This window comes from Psammomys obesus, unplaced genomic scaffold, assembly GCF_907164565.1.
Source record: "Psammomys obesus unplaced genomic scaffold, mPsaObe1.curated_primary_1811, whole genome shotgun sequence".
Lineage (NCBI taxonomy): Eukaryota > Metazoa > Chordata > Mammalia > Rodentia > Muridae > Psammomys > Psammomys obesus.
The window spans coordinates 41,446,887-41,472,697 of record NW_026587216.1 but is presented as its reverse complement, the minus strand read 5'-3'; the positions used below and the strand labels follow the sequence as shown (position 1 = coordinate 41,472,697).

Genomic DNA, 25,811 nt, shown 5'->3' with positions numbered 1-25,811 from the left:
TGTGTGTGTGTGTGTGTGTGTGTGTGTGTGTGTGTGTGTGTGTGTGTGAATTCTTGTTAGTTGTACATGTTGGTGAAATGTAACTTACTGTGTGTTAATTGCATTTCATACTATAAAATCTATTTCTTCGCGTCACTGGAAATTTACAACTGATGTTCAAATTGTCCCTCTGTCCGTGTACACCAACCACAATACTGTGTAACGTGATGCCTCCCTTCCTGCAAAGCCTGGGCCTTTGAAGACTTGTCCTGTGTGCTTCTGGGGCATGAACTGCGTTCTTAGAACAAGAAGAAAATTCTGTGTTGAGTTACAAAGCACACCAAGGCAAAAGAAAAACAAAAAACAACAACAAAAACCCCCACAATTCCTTTATCCGTCATTGATTTTTCTGCTTGTACATTTGCTAACTCACCATTGATTTTGGAAACTTCCCAGTCATTTCGTAAGCTTTCTCTGCCAAGGGCGAATGTAAACTGGGGATTCCGAAATGACTGCTGGTCATCATCAGTGGCCTCAAAGATGAGGCTCCCAGTGCCACTGAGGGGGTGACAGAAGAACAGGCCTGTGTAGTCCTTAGCTAGGCGAGGGGGGTTGTCATTCACGTCTGTGAGGGCCAGGTGGAAATGTGCCGTGGAGCTCAAAGAGGACCCACCTGAGAAATTCAAGCGTTAAAATATAACTCCAAGTATTATCATCATCCTTCATAAGGAAGCATGTTTTGCTTTCCTTAAAAGTAAAATTAATATTTAAGCAGCAGATCTATTAACGTAGTAGAAAGAATCTTTTAGAATTACAGACCTAATTTTAGTACTGGTTAAAATGTTTAAATGGAACCAACAAGATGAGTCAGGGGGTAGAGACACTTGCTGCCAAACCTGGCGACATGAGTTCAATCCCTGGAAGCCACGTGGAAGAACTGATTCCCATAAATTGTTCTTTGATGCACACACACAAAACCATGTAATAAAATGTTTTAAATGTTTAAGTGGTAAGACTAACAAAATTTGTGTGTGTGTCCTCAAAACAACTCTGAAATTTCCAGATGAGAAGAGGGGAAGCTGCATGACCTAGCTAAGTTCACACAGCTAAGTTCGCACAGCAGAGAGCTCACTAGACCAGGAGGCCTTGATCACTTAGCACTGCCTTCAGCGTCCTGACTCAGCTTTCTAAGCTTCATTTCCTCAGTGGAGAGGCATGTATAGCTTCCTGAAGGTCTTTGTGACAGGCTCACGTGTAAAGAGAAGACAGCAAACGGTTGCACAAATGTGCCATGCTGTAGTTGTGAAAACCATGCCTTCTGCTGTATAACCAGTTGGTAGTTGCGTGCTTTGGGGCCAGTCAATTTCTCAAAGCCTTGTTTTCCTTGTGCACAAAGTATGGTGAATAACAGAAGCACACAGGAGGCATCCAGTGTGCTACAGTTGACCCCATCTGTCCTCGCCTGGCTTCACTCTTTGATGGTTGGCTTCTGCTTCTGTTCCCGTAAACCATTTTCTGGCTCCTGCTTTGATTCCAGGAAGCCTGGCTTTCTTGCTTTTCTTCACAGCAACTTCTGCGTCCCTGACTGTTCTTAAACCAAAGACAAGTCCACTGGTGTCCTTGAAGTTGTTGGGTCTGTTTACATTATTTTTTCAGTGCCAACAACTGAAAACGGAACAGGGTTTTGGTTACCGGTAGCAACCCATGAGGCTGGGCCTCTAAAATGTGAGAACCACTTGTGCAAAGTGAAATGTTGATCCTCGTGGGATCAAGGGGAGGGCACAGCATCAAGGCTTAGGCAGAGACCTCCCTAGGACCCACTGGGAGCTTTTAAATCACCAGTTAAATATATACAGCCTGATAGTGGAATGTACAGCAGGGGCAGAGAGCAGGCTGTCCCCGTCTTGGCAGAGCCTGGTTCACTTCCAACTGCAGCCTGTAGTTCTGTAGCTGTTGTCACTGAACTTGACCACGGTCATTTTGGTTCCCCCCATACATTTTTATGATTCCTTTCTCTGTTCCCGTGTCCGCCTCTAATTTGGGACTTTGTATTTTAAAAGTTTATTATTTTTTGGTCTAAAATTGCATTTGTCTGATAGTGATTTGTTCTGCTCTCATCTCTTATAAGCCAAGTGGATACATTGCTGGCTAATTAGAGTCCTTGATCAACATAAGATCAACAGAATTCCTGCTGCAAGGTGGAAAATTCCATCTACAGACACTCAGTGTCTTAATTACCAGCCTTATCCCTAGATGGCATACTCTTCCTGTTAGCTTATCTTTATGTTAATCTGAAAACTTTCCTGGAACTCCATGTTCAGAGCCAGTGGGCAACTCGGACCACAGCTGAATTAAATAGGATGCAGGGATGAGGCAGGATGCTTCAACATCCTGCCACGTCCGCACCTTCCCTTCCAAAAGTCCATCCCTCCTCATCCAAACAGCGGACATGGGGTCCCTGACACCTGCTGAGTCAGAATCCCCAAGAATGGACTCCCAAGTCGCTCCCGCACAAGCTTGCAGGTGGACAGCCTCTCTTCCAACGTCTTCTTCTCCAAAGATGCATGCGCAGTGATGGGCTATAATTTAAGGCTCTGTGGGCCACTGGTTTCCTGTTTCATAGCCCTTTGAGAGGTAGAGCCCTAGAGGGACCCTAGAACTTTCTCAGGAGAGGCTCCAGTTCCTTCAGGAAACCAGAGCTGGTAGCTTCTCTAATGCCCTGCCAGCCTCGGGGAAACGCTGCCTAGTTGAAGGCCAGATTGGCAGAGGTGTTCTCTAATGCAACCATGAAGGATTGAACACACACACACACACACACACACACACACACACACACACACATTTTTGTACCTGTCTCACCCTGGCTTTACGATCATAATCAGCAGTGATTTTTTTCTTTATTATTGATCTTATTAATTACAATTTATTCACTTTGCATCCCAGCTGTAGCCCCTTCTTCATCTCCCCCGAGTCCCACCCTCCCTCTCTCTTCTCCCCCTATGCCCTTCCCCTAGTCCCACTGATGGCGGAGGTCCTCCTTCCCTACTATCTCAGCAGTGATTTTCAACCATCAATTTTCCTGCCAGCCCACTTATTTTTTATTGATTTTTCCCCCTGATAACCTGGTTTGGTTTTGCTCACCTGCTTCTGTGGCCACCACTTGCACCCGATACAGGCTTTCCGTTTCCCTGTCCAGCGGAGCTGTGCTAAAGATCTCACCAGTGATTGAGTCGATCTTTAGCCAACCTCGATTATCGCCTCTCAGTGAGTAACTTCACAGAGGGAAGAACAGAAGAAAACTTGTGTTACTCTGCACGAAAACCGGAAGATAGTCTGTGCTTTTATGCTCCAGTAAAGCGTCATCATTTGGTTGGACGATGGAGCAGAATCACAGAATAAGCGTCGCATTTACGTAGCTTTCTTTGGAAGAAGAGGTGACTTTACTGCAGTGGTTCTCAACCCGTGGGTCCTGACCCCTTTGGGGGGGTGTCAAAGGACCCTTTCACAGTGGTCACCTAAGACCATCTGAAAACACAGACATTTCCATTGTAATTCACAACAGTAGCAAAATTACAGTTGTGAAATAGCAACGAAAATAATTTTATGGTCGAGAGTCACACAACGTGAGGAATTGTGTTAAAGGGTCGCAGCATTAGGAGAAAACTGCTGCTTTACAGTGTGGTTCCATGATTGTTTTATTATATATGGCAGAGTGAAAAGCCTGGACTTTCCTGGCAAACAAGATTTCAAATTGAAATAAGTGTCTTCTGCAATCTTTCAGTACAGCACACTCCTCAGTAAGCCCGAGCAGCTAGCGTCAGAGACATCCGCTGCCAGTGGCCTGGTGGACCCTCACTAAAGCAACACCAGCTTCAGCAGATAGGACCACCGCAAAAGTTGAAGAACATGGGCCTTTAGATACACAGATAGTCCTGTAAAGTGTGGGCAATACAGTGTAGGTGCTTGGAATCACGGAGAGGTTGCTTGGACTGAGAGAAGCCTTTCTGAAGGAGATTGCTGAGACAGGCAAGAAGGGAGCCTCAAAGACACACAAGGCAGACCGGAAAGACAGAGAACATCCCGGTGTGTGCACAGCGTGTGGATAGGCGTGGGTGAGCTTGGCCTCTTGTAAAGCCTCACACTATGACTGCAAAGATGTCCATAGCCGTGAGCCAGTTGTTCCCGCTCCTGGAAATGTCGCCTCAATAAAAAGGGAACTTCCCAGAGAATCATGCTCCAGCTGGGGACTATTCGTGGAGGTGACCTGGAGCCCCTGCACAGGTGTGGCCCATGGCAGTTCAGTGTCCAAGTGGGTTACATAGTAATGGGAAGAGGGACTGCCTCTGACATAATCTGATTGGCCTGCTCATTGATCGCTTCCCCCTGAGGGGGGAGCAGCCTTGCCAGGCCACAGTAGAGGACAATGCAGCCACTTTTGATGAGAACTGATAGACTAAAATCAGAAAGGAGAGGAGAACCTCCCCTATCAATGGACTTGGGGAGTGGCATGCATGCAGAAAGGGGAGGGAGGGTGGGATCGGGAGGGGAGGAGGGAGGGGCTTATGGGGGGATACAAAATGAATAAAATGTAATTAATAAAAAATTTAAAAAAACTGAATAGGAGTTAAAGAACTGCATGCGTGTACGGCTTCAAAACATTGTCTATAATTTTTAAAATGCTGTTAGCCTACACATCCAGGAATAGGAATGATTAAAATTTTACTTAGTCAAATTAATTTTCCCCAGTATATTTTTAGCATGTTGTATTTCTCGAGCACTCATGTTTGTGTACGGGTGATAAATGAGAATGCCTCAGTACTTGGGATCTCACCCTGACAGAAGCGAGGGCAGAGCCGAGGGCAGGCTCTGAACAGGAGCTGGCCAACTGGCTCACTGTGTTTTAACGGCTCTGTCTGTGCACTAGTTGACTCAGATGGGAGAGGGGATGGTGGAAAGCAGTGGGTTCAAAACAGAGACCCCAGTGCCTCGGACCGCGCCGGAAGTAGTGAGAAACACTTGCTTCTGGCTGGCTGTCAGCAGGGGGGTCTCTCACGGTTGAAGCTGGGTTGGATTTCGATCTCCTGGATGCTGATGGCCTCTCTAGGTTGACCCAGCTGGAGAGTTAAACAACTTTGAAATAGTAAAGCCAGTTCTTTCCATGTCATGTGTACCAGGGCTGGCTTGCTGACTCCCCATTGATCTAGAAACATACTTTAGAGAATGTCTCTCCTCAGTCTCCCTTGCCTGCCTCATCTCCTGATTGCAACTCTGGTTTTATGTTCTATCCCAGTTTTCAAGCCACCAGAGGAATTTCCTTAATTGTTTATGTTCTCTCTGTTCTAACATATACATACCTCTGGCCAATAAGTTTATTTCTTTATGTTTATCTTTTCATTACAAGTGGTAATCTTTTAGAGCACTCTCATGAAGAAAGCAGAGGTGCCTGTTAGACAACATGGGCTGTGGAATTTAGATACTTTGGATCCCCATCGTGACTTGTGACTCAGATGTAGTGTGTTGTCCCCACACTGAATAATGCAGTATAATCCTCACTGGGTGGTAACTTCACTCCTCAGTGTGTTATGGACATGATTTGAATGTTGTTCCACTTCAGAAAAAAATGTCCTCATGTTAGAAGCTTCATTCTCAGGTGGGAAATTTTCTGAGCACCGGGCCTTTAAGAGGTAGGGCCAAGCAGGCTGTCCTTGGGTGGATTAAGGGGGACATGTCCTTGCAGGGGTTGTGAGAACTCAGTGGCTCCGGCTTTCTGTCTGCAGTGTTGTCTTTTTCCCTTTGCTTATGTTGCTGTTGTGCTGATAATCACACAAGACCTTCACCAGGTCCTGCCTGACTGGTGCTATGCCCAGAAGCGTCCAGAGCTATGAGCTAAATAAACTGCTTTTCTTTATAAAGTGACACTGCGTCACACTTTTTTTGCTACGGTAAGCAAACTAGTAATATACTCCATGCAGGAAAATCAGTAAAGTCCTATAACTGGTGTCTCTAGTACAGCTTGATAAGATGGTAAGACTTCACTCAAATGTGCAGAAAACCTTAAAGGCTTGGAACTAGCACCAGCTAGGTCATACTGAAGTTTGTCAGATCCAGTCTGGACAATATTGTACAAGACAAACAATAGGTCTGGATTCAAGTCCTATCTATGCTTTCTGACCATGTGATCTTTAAGATCATATAGATATTATAAAAATGTGTGTATATGCAAGTAGTAAGTAAATTAATCATTGTAATCATTAATCATTGAAACACTGAACTAAAGCCAGAGCCCCTGCTTCTGATGTCTGCTCCGTTGGCCCAGCCCTGACGACAGTACACATTGCTTCTCCGCCTTGCCAGCCCTCGTTAGTCCTTTGGTTGAAGGGTGCATGTAGGCCTGCCCAGCCCTGATGTCCTGTACCTCACAGCCAGGCCTTCGGGGTCCCTGGCGCTCACGCTGCCCAGTTTAGTGCCTACAGCAACATCCTCGCTGACTTTTGCTTGGAATATTTGTTGGGGAAATTCAGGTGCTTCATTCACGTCTGTCACAGTCAGGTTGAACGAAGCATAAGAACTAGCATTGTAGTCTACTTTGGCCACCAGTGGCTCAGGGTTTTCTGCTTTGAACACAATGCTGGTGAATGGTTCGGTTTCAAAGTCAAGAGGCTGTGGAAGGAAAGAAAGCGGGGAAATTAATGTTGGAGTGAATAGCTCCCTTCAAGGATTTATTTCTTTAAAAGCTCATAGAGTCTTAACCAAAACTTACTTCTCAAGAAAACCAAAACACAGCTTTATTTCAGCTTTACCAGGGCACCGGGTGTTTTCAGGTACATGAACTGTCCTGGAAGAGAGTCTCTGGCACAGCTCTCCTCAGATTCAGTTAGCCCTGGGGCACCCTGCTCATCTACTCAGCAAAATCTTGATTCTCCTCAAGCAATGACAACTAGGAAAGTATTTATACTACAAAGATGTCCATGTGGTATGGGGAATGACTTCCCAGTGATTTCAGAACCCAAGACTCAAAATAAGAGATTCTAGAAGAAGGAAGCAGAGGTCATGCCAGGAGGAGGATGTACTCCTAGTCCAGCTGGCCAGACAGGACCAAGAACAAGAACAGGACATTGCCAGGCAGTGTGGTGATGCACACCTTTAATCCCAGCATTCTAGGGGCAGAGGTAGGTGGAGCTCTGTGAGATCGAGGCCAGCCTGGTCTACAGAGTGAGTTCCAGAACAGCTAGGGATACCTAGAGAAAAACCTGTCTCAAACCTAAAAACAAAAACAAACAAACAAACAAAAAAACAGGATGCTGTTTCTGGCTCTCTGTGAGGGAGAATTTAGCAAGCAGGCTACCTAAGATAGAAACAGTTAATTCAGAAAACAGTGCGTTCCAGTTCTGTAAGTTTTCAAGAATAGACTTAACATGTTCCAGTACAGAGAGATTTATCTATCCTATGAGCAATTGGCCCTATGGGACCTCTTACCCCCTCTAAGCAGAAGTTTATTGTTCTATTAAAAGAAAAAGACCAAGAAGGGGTGATAGCCTCCCCCCCCCTGGATCCTATAGGACTCTGAAGCCCTAGAAACTAAAATCTAAATATTGCTCTTGATCGTTGCCAAGAGAAGTATGACTTTTGGTACAGCTTGTGCCCTTCAGAGTTCTAGGACTCCAGCTGTGTTGAGATTACCGTCTGGTGTTCAGCCTGTCAAATTTTGTCACTCAAGTTCTGTTGTCACAGTGCCTGGGGAACAGAGAGCTGAGACTTCAGGGCCCTAACACAAAGGTTCTATGATGGCTTATGTGACTATCAGTAATTGTACATGAAACAAATTTCAGTTATTCATTCAGTCAAGTAATACTTCATAGCTTCATCTACCATGTGTCAAGCAACATCCTAGATATAGGAAGTACAGCAACATACAAAATAAGGATGAAGAGAGTTTGGTGAATGGGCCGGCTCCACTATAATCTTACCTTACATAAGGCTTGGGTGGAAAGACAACCATACCTCTCCCCTACCATCGTCTCCCTAAAGGATTCAATCGCCACACGTGGTCAGGTTGGCTGGAGACGGTTCATGATCAGATTACACAAGGAAAAATTACACCTGGAAGCTGTTTACTGGGACAGGCATCCCTGTCTTCCCTAAGTCTCTAAGTGTGGGAGGAGAGAGAGGCCCTGGGCCTGCACCATGCTTAGCACATTACCCATTCCTGACTCTGAACACACCCTTCCCTCATCCTTTCCAGGTTCTCTCTCCATGTACATAGCTAGGAATAGAAGGGGAGCTGTGACGGTATCTTCTCCAAATGTCAGACTTCCACAGAAAGTATGGGTGTTATACACCGAACTCTCTGCTGAACCCAGTGGGCACCTTCGTCAGATGGAGTGTATGTGACAGCAGTGCACTCTTTTCCTGTTGCCGTGACCAGGTACCAGGCAAGAGGCTCCCTAAGGGAAGAAGTCTTTGTTTTGGCTCACAGCTTACGAACGGACACAGGAAGCTGTGGCCGGTCATACTGTGTCTGCAGTTAGAAAGCAAACAAACAGACAGGAAGAAAGCATGGCCCACAAAATTTCTGGCCCTAGTTTCTCAGGCAAAGCTTCACCTCCTGGCGGGTCCACAATTTTACGAAACAACGCCACCAGCTTTAGACCAAGTGTCCAAACACAGGAAACTATGGGCACTATTACACATTCAAACAGCAGATTCGATCCTCTGGATTGGTTCCGGGCTGACATTATTTTTTCCTTTGCTCTTTTTTATTTTCTGTGTAACTACTTGGCCTTTACTTTTATCCTTTACTCCCAGCTTTCCATTGCTCTAGTTCAAAACTTTCCTTGGCTTTTCTTTTGCAGCCCCAACCAACAAGCAATATTCCAGCAGATTATCTGTTATGCCCCTCCCTGTTTAACTGGAAGGCTTCAAGCCTTCCCCATGCTAGGTGCTTTAACTTGACACCTATTGTATGGTGATATGCGTTGGTTCCGAATGGGTCGTCCGGTAAATGCTTTATGAGTGCTAACACAAATCAAGCAGCTACAGAAGAAAGAATTGAGACTTGGGGACATGGTGAGGGACAGGAACAGGCTGAGGAAAAGTTGGTGGAACCCTGACAAAAGAAGTGGGAACTATGAGTTAATACATCGCCAAACTCTAGTCTTTATAGAAGGGGGAAAGGCAAGAGCCAATGGGGCTTAGCAACACCACAAAGGCTGGAGTTTCGGTTCTTAAAGACTCCTTTTGGACGACCTTTATTTTTTCCTGAGTGAGGTATCCCAGAAGCAGAAAGACACACATGGTATATGCTCACTTATAAGTGGACTTTAGACATATAATACAGGATAATCATACTAAAATATATACACCTAAAGAAGCTAAGCAAAAAGAAGGACCCTAAGTAAGATGCTCAATCTTCATACAGAAAGGCAAACGACATTGGAAGAGGGAGAAAACAGGGAACAGGACAGGAGCATATCACAGAGGACCTCTGAAAGATTCTACCCAGCAGGGTATTAAAGCAGATGCTGCCAAACTATGGGCAGAGTTCAGGGAATCTTATGAAAGAGGGGGAGATAGAAAGACCTGGAAGGGACAGGAGCTCCACAAGGAGAGCAACAGAACCAAAAATATCTGGGCCCAAGGGCCTTTTCTGAGACTGATATTCCAACCAAGGACCATGCATGGAGATAACCTAGAACCCCTGCACAGATGTAGCCCATAGCAACTCAATCTCCAAATGGGCTTCCTAGTAAGGGGAACATGAGCTGTCTCTGACATGAACTCAGTGGCTGGCTCTTTGATCACCTCCCCTGAGGGGGAAGCAGCCTTACCAGGCCACAGAGGAAGACAGTGCAGCCAGTCCTGATGAGACCTGATAGGCTAGGGTGAGATGGAAGGGGAGGAGGACCTCTCCTATCAGTGGACAGGGGGAGGAGCATGGGAGGAGAAGAGAGAGGGAGGGTAGGATTGGGAGGGGACGAAGGAGGGAGCTACAGCTGGTACAAAAAGTGAATAAATTGTAATAAATTTAAAAAGAATTTTTTAAAAAGCTCTTTTTGGTGAGAATCACTGGTCCCTCACCCAGACTCACAAGCTAACTAGAAGCAGAATAAAATTCTGTAACCCTCTACATTCGTGTCTTTTGTCTTAAAACTTTGGATTACCTTCCTGATTATTTCTGGACATAGGCATGCCAATCACATAGGGAGTATTTATCTACAACCTCATCCCTGGAGCTAGAATGGTGGCTTAGTGGTTACACTTTTGTGGAGACCTTAGATTAGATTCCAGTTCCCACAATGGATAAACACACACACACACAGTCTAAAATCTCATCCTCATATCCCCATTCAAGGTAGAAATATAAAAGTAACTGAGGCATGTTCCTGCCAGGATTTACAGAATCCTGTTCCAGAGCATCCCCAAAGGCATCTGGAAGTGTCAGACATTGCCCTAACCCTACAGTCATAGCTACCTTGATACCTAGGAACAAGAGACATTGCAGGCAGATCAGCTTCAAGCAGAAGACAGCATCATTTGGGTACCAGATCTCTCCATCAGGTGATTAGCATCATTTAATTATGCACGCCTCTCAGCAGTGCCTTTTCCTCTGTGCAAACAGAGTTCGTGTCGGTACCCAAAGATGGGCTGAATTCCTAACCTTGCTGTCTCTTCAGTATAGCTGTTGGTTAAAATCCTTCTCCCTCTTACTTTTACCACTGTTTGTTTTTATAAGGGGATGGCCAGACCTCACTTGCTAGGATCCCCAGAGTGCACTCCCAGTTGAGGACCCCACTTGTAGGAGTTTAAAAAACAAACTTGTCTATGAAACCCTGAAAGGAACCCCACAGTTCTTAGTCATATTCAGCAGGAGCCTATGTCAGGTACACTGGTGGAAACGGTTTCCACCTAAAGGGAAAAGCGAAACCCACATTATCTCTACCCCTACGGCCACATGGCTGCCAGATTTAGAAGGTAAAACATAGCGAGTCCCTTAATTTCACATAAAGAAGTTTTAATATGCATCTCATGAGACATGCTTACATTTTAAAACTGTTCAAACTGTATTATGAATCCCAACTGACTTGGTTGGTTAATGACAGATTCCAACTGTGACTCTCACCTCGGCCTACTGTTCCTGACATCATCACAAGAAGATTAAACCTACTTTATTTACTTTGTTAATAATCATTAGGTGGGCTATACCTTTTTGATCTTGACGTATCCTGCGTTGGTCTGGGGGTCTGTGACAACTTCCAGTCTTCCCCCAGTGTCCCCCTGTACAATCTTGTAGATAATTTTAGAGCTCCCTGTAAAGGGCTCATCTGCATCCGTGGCTTGGATGACTAAGATGGTGGATCCAACGGCTGTGTCTTCAGGAAGAGTCTTGCTTCCATACTAAGGGAGAAACAGGAAAGGAAACAAGACATCCACTGTCGTTGAGTTTACTTGCTAAAGGGCAAAGGTCCGTCTGAGCTCGGGACAGAGGTCACAGCTGTTTTTAACACCCAGCATGGTTTTTCTTTTGACAAACATGTTGCAGTTGGTTTTAACATCATTTGTACTCATGAACTAAAATCCATACCAAGAAACATAAAACATCATAGACATTCTAGAGGTATATTTAAATAGATTTCCCCTCGAACATCCAGCATGCTTAATAACTATAATTATTTGATTAATAATGATATGCATAGACCTAGTATGTGAAATGCCTTTGGTGTGACAGATACTTCTAATTCTTCAATCAGAATAGACATGAGGAGCTCAAAACACTGAAGTCAGAGTTGGCTACAAGTCCTAAATTTGCCATTTGTCAGTTGAATGACACAGTTATCTCGTCTCTTTAAACATGGGCTTGATCCCTTATGTAAGAGGAGAATAGAAACCACTGTTAGCTGTGGTCATTAGGGGAATGGTACATGTAAAGTCTGACTGGCTGGTACGCAGTGCTTATGAAAGGTGGGCACCAAAGAACCCTTGAGGGCAGCAACTGTGCCAGTGACACTTGAGAAGCCATGGGCTAGCATGCTCAGCCCATCCAGGTTAGCACAGCTGGATGACCAAACCCAACCCCCCAAAGCCTGTGTTCTTCACACCCCCATAAAACAGTCTGACTCCCCAGAAGCCCCAAGATCCACTCTCCCCTGCACCATGATCTCTGAAAATGATTACAGCCGGGGTACAAGGGAAGATGCTAACAACAGAATAAGCAAGCCCACTTTCACTCAGGTTTGCATCTCCAAGGTCTCGAACCCCCCACTGCAGAATTCTTCTGCTCAGTCTGCTTGACCACTGTCTGGTGAAATGCAGGGAACTCACAACACCAGGACAGGGAAAATGCCCTAGAGGAGAGTGGCTGAGAAAAAAAAATGAGCTCTTTGCTTCATGCTTGCTTAACCTAAGTGGCTGTTAGACAAGACACATTCCATCACACTTCTTATAGTTCTGAGCTCTACCATAAATTAATTCCCTTCCTTGCTACAGCCTTGTCCCGGTTTTGATTTATGGACATCGTCAGAAGGCCCTGGGCTGCCTCAAAACTGACTTCTAACATAACAATCTAGTCAAATGGGCTTCTCTCTCCCCCAAGCTAAATAAATTGAGACATCCCTTTTAAGGGAGTAATGAGAACACCATACCATGACTACAGCCATTTGCCCTGATGTCCTTTCTGTATTGACACTCTATGCCCAATTCTAATTCTTGCAAATACAGGGAGCACATTCTTCTTAGGTTCAAGTTGGAGATGTTTCGGGTTTTTATTTGTTTGTTTGTTTCATTCTTTCTTTCTTTTTCTTTTCTGTTACCCAGTTAAATACAAAATGAGTTAACGTCACCAGTACTTCCAATGCAATTTTTTTTTATCCTAAATGCTTCAGATAGATCTAGTAGCTCTATCTACCATCTATTGCATGCAATAGACAAAAAGCCACAAACAGCCATTCAGTTTTCAAACTGAAAAAAATTGTGGTTGCAGCTTTTAAGCAGCCTTTAGAGTAAATGAGCGGCTGGCAGGGGTTTATAAATAGACATTTCCAGATATTATCAGTACATCTTAGTGTCCCTGAGGACTCATGGTGAAGATGCTATCTGGTTTTTATTGGTGCATTAACCAGGTTATCTGGCACTTTGTGTTTTTATTTAAATGAAGTGTTCGGTAATATGATCAAAATAAAGATAAAACAAATAGCGACATCTACTCACGTCTGATCTTTCAAAGATGGGAATCTGATCATTGATGTCAATAACGTTGACTTGCACAAGACAGAGGGTCTTGAAATCTGAAAACCAAAGCCACACCACAGAATTCTCACTGGAAATCATGCATTGGCACCAGGACTTGGTAAGGAAGCATTGGCAGATGCAACAGCTGCCACCACGACTTCACAGTTCATGTGAACGGAGGCTGCCCTTCTCTCCACCTCACCCACAAGCAGGTCATCAAGGGGAGATGGAAGCCAGACTGGGCTCTGAGATGCTCTCCTGAGCTTTCCGCTGCCCCCTCCTAGGAAGGCTTTTTCACCGAGTAGGATGGCTGCTTTTCTCCAAAGCAGCTCCCTTACCTGCCAGGTAGATGCCGTGTAATCTCCCATGCCCAAAGCAAAACTTCCCCTCCCAGCATGCCTGCTGAGCCTCTCACAGACTGCCTTTCCTTCTCTGGGTACATCTTCCCAGCATCAGAACTACCCAGCATGGTGGGGAGGCCCAAGGTCACCTGCTTCCTCCCCTCCAAGTAAGGGATAAAGCGGCATAGTTCACCTCCCAGGGAAGCTAAGAAAGAGGTAGCTCACAGAATGGGGAGGGGGGTTGGCACAGGCTGTTGTTGTGGATATGATGAACATGTTTTTGTTTTGGTCCCTGGTGTGGGATGTGGGACTGATTCATATGGTCCACAGCAGCAGACTATTTGCCTCATGCAGGCTCTGAGAGGAGCTCTTTGCCAGCTGCAGATAGTTTAAACCTGAGGACTCTGAAGAGAGAATAAATGCCAGTGTGGGAGCTCCGAGAAAAACAAGGCTGCTGCTGCTTCCCCCTGCTGCTCCTGCTGCTGTTGATGCAGTGAGGCAAGAAGTTGGAGATCCCCTGAATCAATGATTGAACTGGCTCCAGGGAACCCAACGACCCTAACCAGCAGGAAGCAGCTAAGAGAGCTGTGCCCCCTCTCCCACTAATCCTTTCTCTCCTACCTGGTGTTGGGGTGTTGGAAGAGATTGGAGTTATAGGGAGAAAAAGATAAAAGAAATGTAAATAAAAGAGTTGTTTTTTATTGTTTTGTTTTTAAGTATGCCAACAGGCTGTGAGGGTGGTTTGACAAGTTGAGGAGTATTTGGAACCAGCAGATGGATCCTAGAACCAAGATGAGCATGGCCTGCAGGTGTGTTGTGGGAGGGTGTCTAGGAAGAGAGCCAGGATGACGGCAGACAGTAAGTTCCTGGGGGCAGAGGGCGCTGCCATCTTTTGAAGCATATATACAGTGTGCTGGCTCTGGGACCCCATTATTCGGATTCTGGCCCTTGCATAAGCCAGAGGCAGAGAACATGGAGCGTCACTGTGTGCTCTGTGTCCCATCAGCTTGCCTACACAATGTGGAGAGCAAAACCAAAGTCCTCATCCTAACCCAGATGCTAGTGGTCTGTGCGTGACAGAGCCTGCATGACAGGCCCTCCCTACACATGGTCCTAATTTCTTCATAATGGAGGTACTGTTATCAGCCTCACTTTTTTTTCCCTTCTTAATGCAGAAGCCAGGAAATCTGCTTAAAATTACACTGCTGAGAGCAGGGCCAGTGTTCCTTTTGCCTTCTCCACTCCTGCTGACCTTTTACTCTGCCCTGCGCTCAGGTCCAGAACTGTGGCCCCCTCATCAGTGAGGCCCCTGCCCTCCCACTGACAGCTGGGCTCTACCGATAAGAGGCCCGGCTCTTATCTAGGAGACTAGAGAAGTGCTTTCATGGTGGAGAGGCCCCTCCCCTAGAGCCCCCACTCCCATCATGCCTCTTGTTCACTTTCCTTAACTGCGCTCCCTTTAAAGGATTTTGGCCACCCCTTTTGGGAAACCTGTGGCCTCTGGCTGTCATCCTCACTGATCTGTCCACATAATCACCCCCAGAGCAAATCCTCAGTGCACTGGCTAAGGTGCTGAACACAGTTTCTAATCTGATTGCAAACAAACAGATGTTGGTGAAAGTAGAGCTGATTCCCAGAGCTTTTGCAGGTAGAAATGTGTTGGTACAAGCCTCCAAACCTACTGGCTCTATGCTCTTCAAAAGCCTCATTTAGGACCATGATCGGTTTCCTGCATACCATACCATTCCGTGTGTGTGTGTGTGTGTGTGTGTGTGTGTGTGTGTGTGTGTGTTTACCAGAAGACAACCTAATTTGTCACTCCTCAGGTGCTGTTCACTGTTTTCTTTCTGATGTAGGGTCTCTCACTGGCCTGGAACTTGACAAATCCTCTAGGCTGGCTGGGTGTAAGCCCCAAGGAAATAGTTGCTGTCTCTGACTTCCCAGTGCTGAGATTGCAGATATATGTAACGAAGCCATGCCCATTTGGAGTATGCATGTAGAGCCCAGAGGAGGATGTTAGCTCTTCTGGAACTAGTTACAGGCAGTTATGAGCCACTCACCATGGGTCCTGGGGACCAAATTGGGGGGTCCCTCTGGAAGCACAGCAAGAGGTCCTAACCACTGAGCCACCCTCACATAGTCTACACTTTATACCCTCACATTTTCAAACTCCTCCAGGTTCTGATGGTTTTGCACATGGAATCCCCACTCTTCCAAAAATTATCCCTCAGAACGTAGCTCACCAAACTTTGCCGGTTAGGTAAACTAATCTCTCAGGGAGCCTTTCCTGCTCTCACCCTCCTTCGTGGGCTCCCTTGTATGTGTCCGTACAAGTTGTTGACTTGTGTGTCCATCTTTCCTAACAAAAGGAGATCTCCCTTAGGGACAGATCATGGGTCTGGCTCATCTGGGGATCCCTAGTACTTTGTCTGGTACCTCAGCAAGGCAAATGATGGGATGCTGAAAGCATGGCGGTCAGTGTGTGAATCTGCCACTTTGCCATGGACAACGTGATTTATTACACTTGCCTCGCTAAACCTCTTAACACAGTGCTAAACAGCTTCAGACCCTCATTATGTGTCAAGCTCCTAGCTCCCCTGGGAACTTGATGGGCAGGCCTTGTGTGCTGGAGCCTGCTTAACTCAAGTTCTCCCAGGACATCAACGACCATGGAAAAGGAAAAACTGAGAAATGCATGTGAACCAATGATCTTTTCTTTTCCACACCTGTGTAAACTGTGTTCTTCAGAAAACAATTACAGAATTATTTCATGGGCCGGCTACCTGCTAGGACTCTGAGGGGTACCCTAGAAATAGCACGTTTGTCTGTGGGTGTGAAGAAGAGTCTGAGAATGGGAAGTTTTCATGAGATTCTTAAAGACTCCTCTGCCCTAACAGAGGTTAAGAAGAACCCGCTTTGACAGGATACAAGGATTAAAGGGAAAGATCTCCTGGTGTTGTCCAGTGGGCAATTAGAAGCTGGCAAGAAAAGGCAGAACTCTCTCTCCAAAGACACATTTCTCAACCACTTCCATACAAAGATACTTTAAGTCTGAAAGCAAGGATAAGGAAAGATAATTTGTTTTTGTTTTGTGATTACGGTAGTCCTGAGACTGTGCCTAGCAGACTTTTAACAGCTAGACTAATGAAATGACCCGGTGCCTGCACCGTTATGCTGTGGCCAGCGGTGCCTTTGCACCTCCTCTTCCATTGTCTGCCCCCAGACAATTACTGAGCAAGTAGTGATGCAAAAGACAGGCCTATCCCTAGAGTTAATGACACTGCAGCGTTCCAGGCAGCCATTTAGACTTCTCCTTACACTGTTCAGTGATTTAGAGCATCCCTATCGGCACTCCTTCCGCCACGATCAAGCCAGTATTGCTGTCTGGTGATCTCCTAGATTTCTAAGTTTTTCTTCCATTTTTCTCAAAGGCATCCCCTTTAAGATGGTCACCGAATCCCCCTTGACACCTGGGTTTCCTGACCTGCCCTTCTGCTCTTGAGAAAACATCGACATTCGACTTTCTCGAATTCACAAAGATAGCAGAGAATTGGACTGGTCTGGGAACAGCCTCACAAATCATAAGTAGAAGGAAAACAACTATATATACTTACAACAACAAGTGTGGTACTAACCTTGGTCTGAGACCTCTACCGTTAAGTTGTACTGAGGGTTGTTTTGCTTCTTCAAGGAGTGTTTAGCTAACTGGACCTTTCCCTCATACTCTTGGATGAGAAAGAGTCCGTCTGAGGGAACTTTGGGGGTTTGGTCTACCAGTTTGTACTTTAAAATACTGTTGGCGGTGTTTGGTTCATCCATATCATGGGCAGTGAAGATCCCAAGGCTGTTCCCTGTGGAGAGAAAAGGACAGCTCCTCAGACCAGTTCCACATGTTCAAAAAGCAGCTTCTGAGAAAACGCAGGGACGCCAAGACTGCTGTAAAGTATCATTGATTGAGAGGCTTAAAAATTTGCTTTCTCAAAGTCCTGGAGGCTAGACACACGAAATCAAGGTGCTGATGAGTTGCTTTCCTCTACACTTCTCTTCCCGGCTTTCTCTTCCTCCCTATGCATTTTCTTTCTGGACCTTGGCGTCCAAATTTATCATAGGAACTCCAGTCAGATTAGAGTAAAGCCCACCACTGAGTGCTCCTCCTACTTGCCTGTGTGTCTGTGGATGTACATTTGTATACATGTGGATGTGGGAGTCAGAGAGAACCCCAGAATCACTCCTGGAAGCTGCCGATTTTTGTTCATTTTTGTATTTGTTTGTTTGTTTGCCTGCTTGCTTTGAAACAGGGACTCTTGTCTCCGTGTTTCTGTCTCTGTCTCCATTTATCTGTGTCTCTGATTCTGTCTTTCTGTGTCTCGCTCCAAAATCTTGCCAAGCACGTTTAAGTGGTCTGGCCAGTGAACCCCAGCCATCCCCCTGTCTCTGCCTCCCAAGCACTGCAGTTACAAGTATGTACTACCAAGCCTGGCTTTGTGCAAATGCGTCAGGTATCTGACTCGGGTCCTTAGAGTTTCAGGGCAGGAAATGTATTGACTACGCTATCTTCTCGGCCCCTCAGCCCATCCGGCCCCTCATCCTACCCAATTTCCTCTTTAAAAACTCTACATCCGAATAGCCATATACTGATGTCTTAGGACTTAGGCTTAGAACTTTATCCTATGACCTAGGGTGGGGGGGGGCAATTTTGCCCACACAGGAAGTTAGGACATCAACTTATGGGGGGTGACAGTTCTGCATAATGTACTTCCTGTTTCTCACCCACCCAAAAAAATCTACATCCATCCAAAATCTCATTGTGGGACCCTATTTGAAAACAGGGCCAGCCAGGTGAGGTGGCGCATGCCTGTAACCCCAGCACTCAGGGAGGCAGAGGCAGGTGAATCTCTGTGAATTCCAGGCCATCCTCGTCTAGAGTCCAGAGCAGCCAAGGTACACAGAAAAAAAAAAAGAAAAGAAAAGAAAATAGGGCCATAAGAGAGCCCTATTTTCATCTCATCTCAGCTAGGCTACTGAGATGAGGCCATCCCTTAGGAGAAGGGAGGATATGGAGACACTCCTTGAGGTGAGAAAGAAGAGGGGAAGAGAGATCTGGAGAGTGCTATCAGCAGCCAGTTTACATCAGAGTCAGAAGGCAATGGGCTCTAGATGCCTCCACCACGATTTCACAATCCCCACGCCCCCAGAACTGAGAGATTCAAATCTGTGCTTTATTCTGCTAACCTGGAAGAAGCCAATCCTGGGTACTTCTGAGATCTTTGTGAACAACCACAGAGACTCACTCCACTTCAAAGATAGCTCACAAGAATGGTTACACACACACACACACACACACACACACACACACACGCCTCTGCCATGCCACACACACACACACATAAACAAACACCTGCCATGCCACATATACACATCCACACCTGCCGTGCCTCCCACACCTGCCATGCCTCCCACACCTGCCATGTCATATGTACATTCTCACTCCCTCTCTCTCTCTCACACACACACACACACACACACACACACGCCACATGCCATGGCCCTATGTATTCTATGGCTGTGAGTGTTTTGGCCCAGGAGCTCCAAAGGGCAGTGGGTATGATTCTGTGTTCCACCAGCACTTTACGCAAATTCTGATAGATTCTGGGGTCATCCAGGACTAAAAAAAATTTAAAAAAATGTGGGTTTCCCATAAAATTAAAAAAATGGTGCAGTAAGAACCCCAGCCTTGAGTTACTTGAGTTGAATGCCCCTGTTTGATCTGGGTTACACCCTTCACTTACAGCAGTTTGCACTGACTTATATAGACTCTTCAGAATTGGGTTTTAGAGAATGGAAAGAGTGAGTGCATATCTATGGTAGACCTGGGCACCCACAGGCCATATGGGCTGGGCTCAGGGGCCATGGGGAGTTTGTACTCGTGGGGCAGCAGCTGCTTCTTTCCAAACGCACCACAAGCAAGGAAACTTTGTGGTGACGCATGACCTCTCAAGAAAGGCATTGACACGTGAGGCTAAGAATGTGGCTCCATCCTCCATGCAGGAAACCTGCAGCTGTTGGGGGACACAGTGTTGGAATCACAGACATTCCTTGGTGACAGCAGGAGGGCTGGAATAACCAGAAGAGAGAGGAGCACCCAGCCATCCAAGCGATTGGAACCAGGACAACTCAATGGCTGGCAACACAAGCTGACTTCTTACTCAGCAACACTTGAGAGAAGCTGGGGCTATTTTTAGATGGGAGGGATTTCAAGGGAAGCTGGCCTTGGTCACAGGTGGCACTGCTAAGACTTGCGAATACAAGTTGCCCTGTGAGCTACCAACTGTACACAGACCGAAAAGAGGACAGTATAAACTTAAGAGGGATGAGTCAGTGTTTTGTGTGGTAGTGTTTCTACCTGTGCATGTCTTGATAGCTGACTAAGTGCTAAGCCCTGAAGAAGAAGGTGCGTCGTCCATACTCTCACAAGCTGTACACGGAAACATATCCAGTTGATTTACAATTCCTCATCTATTAAAGACTCCATGAAGTACTTTTACAAAGGAAATCCTCACTTCTCAGAAAGCAGGTAGCATAATGAGCATCTGAGCCGTTTATTTCACTAACAGTGATCTCACTGATGTAAGAAAACTGCACTCTCCTTTCCCTACATGAGGTAGGCAGCCTCCGAATGGCCCCTGACCCTTCTCATTTTCTGGTCCCAACTATGCTCATGACTTCTGCCTTTCAGTTGAGAGTGGAGCCTAATAACCTAGTAACTTGATCCTGGTGAGATGAACGTGTCACAGGTGTTGGGACGTCACTTCCCAGATCATGTTCTGGAAACACCATAACCTCCACATTGCTTCTTTCTTCCTCTCCTTCCTTCGCCCTGTCCTGAAGCAGAGGCTCAGACTGAGCTCTGAGTCATCAATCAGATTCATGCCGTACAGAAGCTGATGTAATTAGTGTCTGTCACGCGAGACTGCTAAGTTTGAGGGCAGTTGGTTGTGTAGCAATAGATAGTGGATACAGCATGTGCACAGCCCAGTATGCAGAGACTTGTGCCATCTGGAAAGGTCGCTAAAGGTTTTTTAATCCACCTTCATTCAGCCCCACAGGCCATTCCCAGCTTCAGTAAAGCACAATACCGCGAGCATTTGTTAACTGTTCCGTAGTTACTCCGTCATACAGTTGTCACTGGGACACTCTTCCTTATATCTACTGAAACCTCTCGGGCCATGATTTTTACCCCTCCTGTCGAAGCAAGAATTGTGATAACTGAAACAAAGAATTCCTCCCCAGGACACACAGAGGGCTCGTAACCCTTCTGTGACACTTAACACCAGGGGGAGAGAACTATCACACAGGAGGAAAAGCCACAGGAAAGCAGTTGCTATGTCAGAGCTGGGCTGCAAATGGATCAATTGATGGGCGTGTAGGTAGGTAGGCCCCACCTTCCTCGGCAGGTAGGCCCCACCCATGAGGAGCGCAAAGCTGCTAACCCCACAAGCTTAAGAAGCACACAGCTCAAACTCCAAAGAAATGCCAGTCTACCCACTGGGTTTAACTCCAAGAAGGGAACAGACAAAAAGTCTCAAGTCCAGGGAAGAGATAACAAACCCTCAGAAATCGTTAGCATCTTTAGTGTTCTTCCTGTACAAACTTATGGCTCTCAGCAGATACCGGCTTTTCAAATGTAGAACAAAAAGACAGCATGCCTGAGGCTTGACTTTTACCTGGCAGCTTCCTCCGTTATCGTTGGCTTCCTAGAAGGAACGTGGCATTGTCTACCTGAGTTGGGGTGTCTGACCGTGGATGCAAATGATGGAGTACTTTAGCAAGTTGGGTGAGGTTTTGTCTCTTGAGTTGTTTAGAAGTCAAAAAAGATAAGTGCAGGGGAAAGCTTGCAAGGGGAACCCTCCTGCATGTACACAGACTGGGCCGCTGTGCAGTGATGGCACTGCTGGTCGCAGTGAGGGGAACTGTCGCTAAAATAGTGACAGTGATGGCGGTCGCACCATTTAAGGCACCAACTCAAGAGGACCAGAGATGCTGTTCATCTCAATGCCTTCCTTGCGCCTGGGTAACCCTCACGAGACCTTCAGTCTCTGTGCTGCGCTAGATGCGAACAGTGGGCGGCAGAATGGGGTTGCCCGATACTCCAGAGGCTAGAAAGGGGTCATAGACGCAATCAGGAAGACAGGCCCATGGCCTCAGACAGCTGCCACTTCTTACCCACAGGCTCATTCTCCTGGACTTCAAACGTAGTCACCGCAGACAGACATGTTGGTGGGTTGTCGTTAATGTCGATAACTTTCACACGAATTTCCAGGGGTTTTGAAAGCAGCTTTCCGGTCTCATCTTTGGCAATTGCGAGGAAAACATGCTACAATGTCAAGGTCAGAGTTAAGACTCCGCTGTCCACTTGAGCAGGTACATAAAAACAACTTTCATTTACCATCTCGCACCCCAGTGTCAACCTACTTAGAGCTGAGAAATAGGGGGTGGGGGATGAAATTGCTTGGCCTTGGAGGAAATTATCAAATTATCGTGTCTTTGAGAATGCATAAACTTCTAGGATCTGAAACACAGGGTTTGTTTTGTTTTTTTAACGTACAATTAACTTTGCGCTCAGCTGTAAGTAGACACAGGATTTGTCTGGTCACCTGCGAAACTTTCCATTTTACTCACTGCGTCCTTCTCCTCTCTGTCCAAAGGCTGAGTCACATAAATGTTTCCTTCCTGGTCAATTGAGAATGGGAACTGTGGCAGCCTCTCCTTGTTGACTAAGGAATAATGGGCACCTGGGTCATTCCACTGCACCTGCATGACCGAAGAAGGGTGAGGGAAAATGTGTGGACGAACAGACTGAAAAGGCACTAGACAGCTTCTAGGTTCTCACTTCAGAATTTCTCACAACTCTGTCTGCATATAAGGAGTTTCTTACGACAGCTGAGTTACATTTTTTTAAAAAGAAAAATTTCAGCCTAAACCAATTTTAAAAGCAAACAGACAAGGGAATTCTTCCATCCCTAAAGCGCTCCTTGGAAGCACGTGAGGAGTCTGTGGGTTGGTTTCTTCTAGAACTCTGACTGGTTTAACATCAGCCGACGATGCAAAGGGGACTTCATAGCCAGCATCTTCTAGGATTAAATCATGATGTACGATAAGATGAGCTTCTAAAATCCAGAGTTAGGATGAATGTGGAGCAATAGAAGGTGCCTTAGATCAGCGGTTTTCAACCTTCCTAACGCCGCGAGGTTCCTCACATTGTGGTGATCCCCAACCAAAATGTTTTCGTTGCTACTTCATACTTTCGTCACTGCTGTTATGAATGGTAATGTAGCTATCTGATATGTAGGATGCAACCCTACATATGTGAAAGGATCATTCAACCCCCCCAAAGGGGTCGTGACCCCCAGGTTCTGCTGTCTTAGACGCTTCTTCATTCATTTAATTGAAACACATAATGGGGTTCACCTCCCCCCTCAGATATTTAAGTCTGGAAGATTTCAGAGATTTAAAAAAAAAAATAACTGCCAACCCCTAGAGCTATTTTACACACAACAATAAAAAAAAAATACTTTATAGTAAGACCTGATCCATACACAGGGCCTGGCCTCTCTGATAGTGTTACTAACGGCACGTAAATGAAGGCTTACCATGCGCCACACTGCCCGCTGTAAAACAGCTGTGTTTCACACCGCCAGATGAGAACCTTAAAACACCCCAGCACCCTGTGTCTGTGAGTGAAGCTCCTTCTCCGACAGTTTGTGTGTGTGCGTTCGTGTAGGTGCGTGCTGCACAAGCGAAAGTGTGCACGCCCAGCGCACAAGCTTTTCTATGAGTGATGGTAAACTCTGGAGATGTAGGGCCTTGGTTACTTAATTTGCTTTGTAATTACATGGTGCAAATGACAGCTAGTAGGACGACCAGTGAGGACAACAAGGCATGGGTCTTAGTTAGCTCTTCATGCCACCTGGACTCTACCTGAGTGATTTTGATGGGGTGAGGCTCGGTCGAGTTTTCTCTAATCTCCACTGGTTCTGGCGCTTTCCAGATGTTCTCTGTCACAGTGATATCCACAGATGTGGTGTCGCTGAAGGAATTCTCATCCAGGCCCCCCATGTCCTTCACCGAGACCACCAGGTTGTAGGAAGGATTCCTGGCTGGATCCACTTCCTGGGACCCTAAATAAGTGAAGGAGAAGAAAAAGAAAGGGCTTGTCTCCAAATGCGACCCTCTTTCCTCTGACAGAGCCTCGAGGCCCTGCCTGGACTTACCTTCTGGGGTAAGTGATATTTCCCCTGTTTTGTTGTTGATCTGAAAATACATGACATTGTTGATAGAGGGAAGCTGGATGGCAATCTGATAAAATAGCTGGCCATTGGGAGTAGCTGGATCATCCAGGTCTGTGGCATTGACGTACATGAAAGGCTTTCCTGGCAACAAAGAACACACAGGAGGAGAGAACTGAAATGGAAGCCATCTGTGTCCATGTCCTGCCTCCCAAGATGCAGAGAAAATGGGAGAAAGCGCCCTAGTTCCTAACAGTGGGGAAATGGGAGAATGAATCTTTAATTTGCTCCCCTTCCCTACAATAGGGTGCCAGGAGCCCTAGGAATCCCTGAGCAAATGTCAAGGAGTTTATGGTGTTACAAACTACAAGCAGAAAAGATCCACTTAAGAACAAGATAATTTGATGGGTTTTAATGTAAAATATACCATTAATGCACTGTTACCATCTGCAAGACACATCAATCTTTTTAAAGTTTTGGAATTATATCAAAGAATGTCCATAATATCCAAAAATACTATTGAAATATTCCTCTTTTTCTAAACTGCATATCATATGAGGCTAATTTTATCATGCACTACTTCAACCAAAATAGCCTGTGGTAACAGCATGAATGCAGAACCATACAATTAAACCTGATTGTTTTTTATTCATCCAGACATTAAAGAAACTTGCAAAAATTCAAACAATGTCATTTTTTTCTCATTGAATTATTTGTATCTTGAAAAATACACTTTTCATTAAAAGTTCTGTGTTCTTTTAAATTATTTAATAACCAAGTGTTTTAATTTCTAATACAGTAAGTGCTGATACATGTTAGCCAGTTTTGAATTTTTAGAAATTTTTGAGTCAATTATTTTTAAGTTTTTTATAAACTTCATTACAAAAAAGCATGCTAATAAAAACACCATACAATAAAAGTAACCAAAGTCTATAAACTCATTTATGAACAGCACGTGCAATTTGGAATAAGCTGTGGTAGAGTGTTTATACCATAAAACCTTTCAAATGCCACAAATCACTCTCCTTTTCACTCAGCCTGGGAGAATCAGCTATTAAACACTGGCAAGGATACCACCAGGAATAATTCACAGATTTAAATTTTTATGTACGTTCCTCCAACTTGTAAGATAACACAGGAGTCCTGAGCCTCCAATTTTTGAAAATTACTTCTCTAGAAGGTTTGATTCATGGAAAGAAAAGATGTCACCGCCTAGAAGATTCTGATGTAGCAAAATCAGCATAAATGGGTCTTTGGTATTCCACCCCAGGGACAAGGGACAGGGACAGTGCAGCTATCTCTGGATGGTACTTACCACTGAGAAAAGAAAAGGATTAAGTAATACAAATGGATTCTTGCTATGAGCTGATGGAAATATCAAGGGTCTAGACATGGAGAGTAGGCCAGTGCAGCAAAGAAGAGTAAGTCACAGCTGGGAAACAGCCATAAGAAAAGAAGAGTGGGAGGATAGAAGGACCTGGAGGGGACAGGAACTCCACAAGGAGACCAACAGATGCACAACAAATGCCAACAGAGCAAACAAATCTAGGCCCAGGTGGCCTGCAGATGCACTAACCAAGGACCATGGATGGAGAGGACCTAGACCCCTGCTCAGATGTAGCCCATGGCAGCTTAGTCTCCACGTGGGTTCCCTCATAAGGGAAGCAGGGGCTGTCTCTGTCATGAACTTGGTTGCCTGCTCTTCACTCACTTTCCCCTGGTGAGGAGGCCTTGACAGGCCACAGAGGAAGAGGATGCAGCCAGTCCAGAAGAGACTTGATAAGTTAGGGTCAGATGGTAGGGGAGGAGGGCTTCACCTTTCTGAGGTCCTGGGGAAAGGATGGAGGAAAGAGAGAGGAGGAAACTATCTGGAAATTAAGTGAATAAATTAATAAAAAAATAAAATAATACTGAAACATAACACTATATAAAAATGAAAGAAAAGTAGCCAAAACAGTGTCTGTAAGCAACTCCACAAGGA

At 45.6% G+C, this 25,811-nt stretch overlaps 1 protein-coding gene across 4 annotated transcripts in view; it reads right to left on the bottom strand.

The window, feature by feature from the left end:
- The window catches only part of Cdh17 (cadherin 17), a 59,619-nt gene that overhangs the window by 7,846 nt on the left and 25,962 nt on the right, over positions 1-25,811 (bottom strand). For 3 of the 4 annotated variants that reach the window (XM_055603466.1, XM_055603467.1, XM_055603468.1), the window contains exons 6-15: positions 23,816-23,974; positions 23,523-23,722; positions 22,224-22,355; positions 21,768-21,918; positions 17,180-17,395; positions 13,183-13,259; positions 11,182-11,373; positions 6,395-6,639; positions 3,121-3,251; positions 413-652 (exon numbers count right to left, since the gene is read on the bottom strand). In XM_055603466.1, coding sequence (XP_055459441.1) covers positions 413-652; positions 3,121-3,251; positions 6,395-6,639; positions 11,182-11,373; positions 13,183-13,259; positions 17,180-17,395; positions 21,768-21,918; positions 22,224-22,355; positions 23,523-23,722; positions 23,816-23,974 — 1,743 coding nt within the window. Of the gene's footprint in view, positions 1-412; positions 653-3,120; positions 3,252-6,394; positions 6,640-11,181; positions 11,374-13,182; positions 13,260-17,179; positions 17,396-21,767; positions 21,919-22,223; positions 22,356-23,522; positions 23,723-23,815; positions 23,975-25,811 lie in introns of those variants that run through there. The other variant, XM_055603469.1, reaches the window with a different exon arrangement.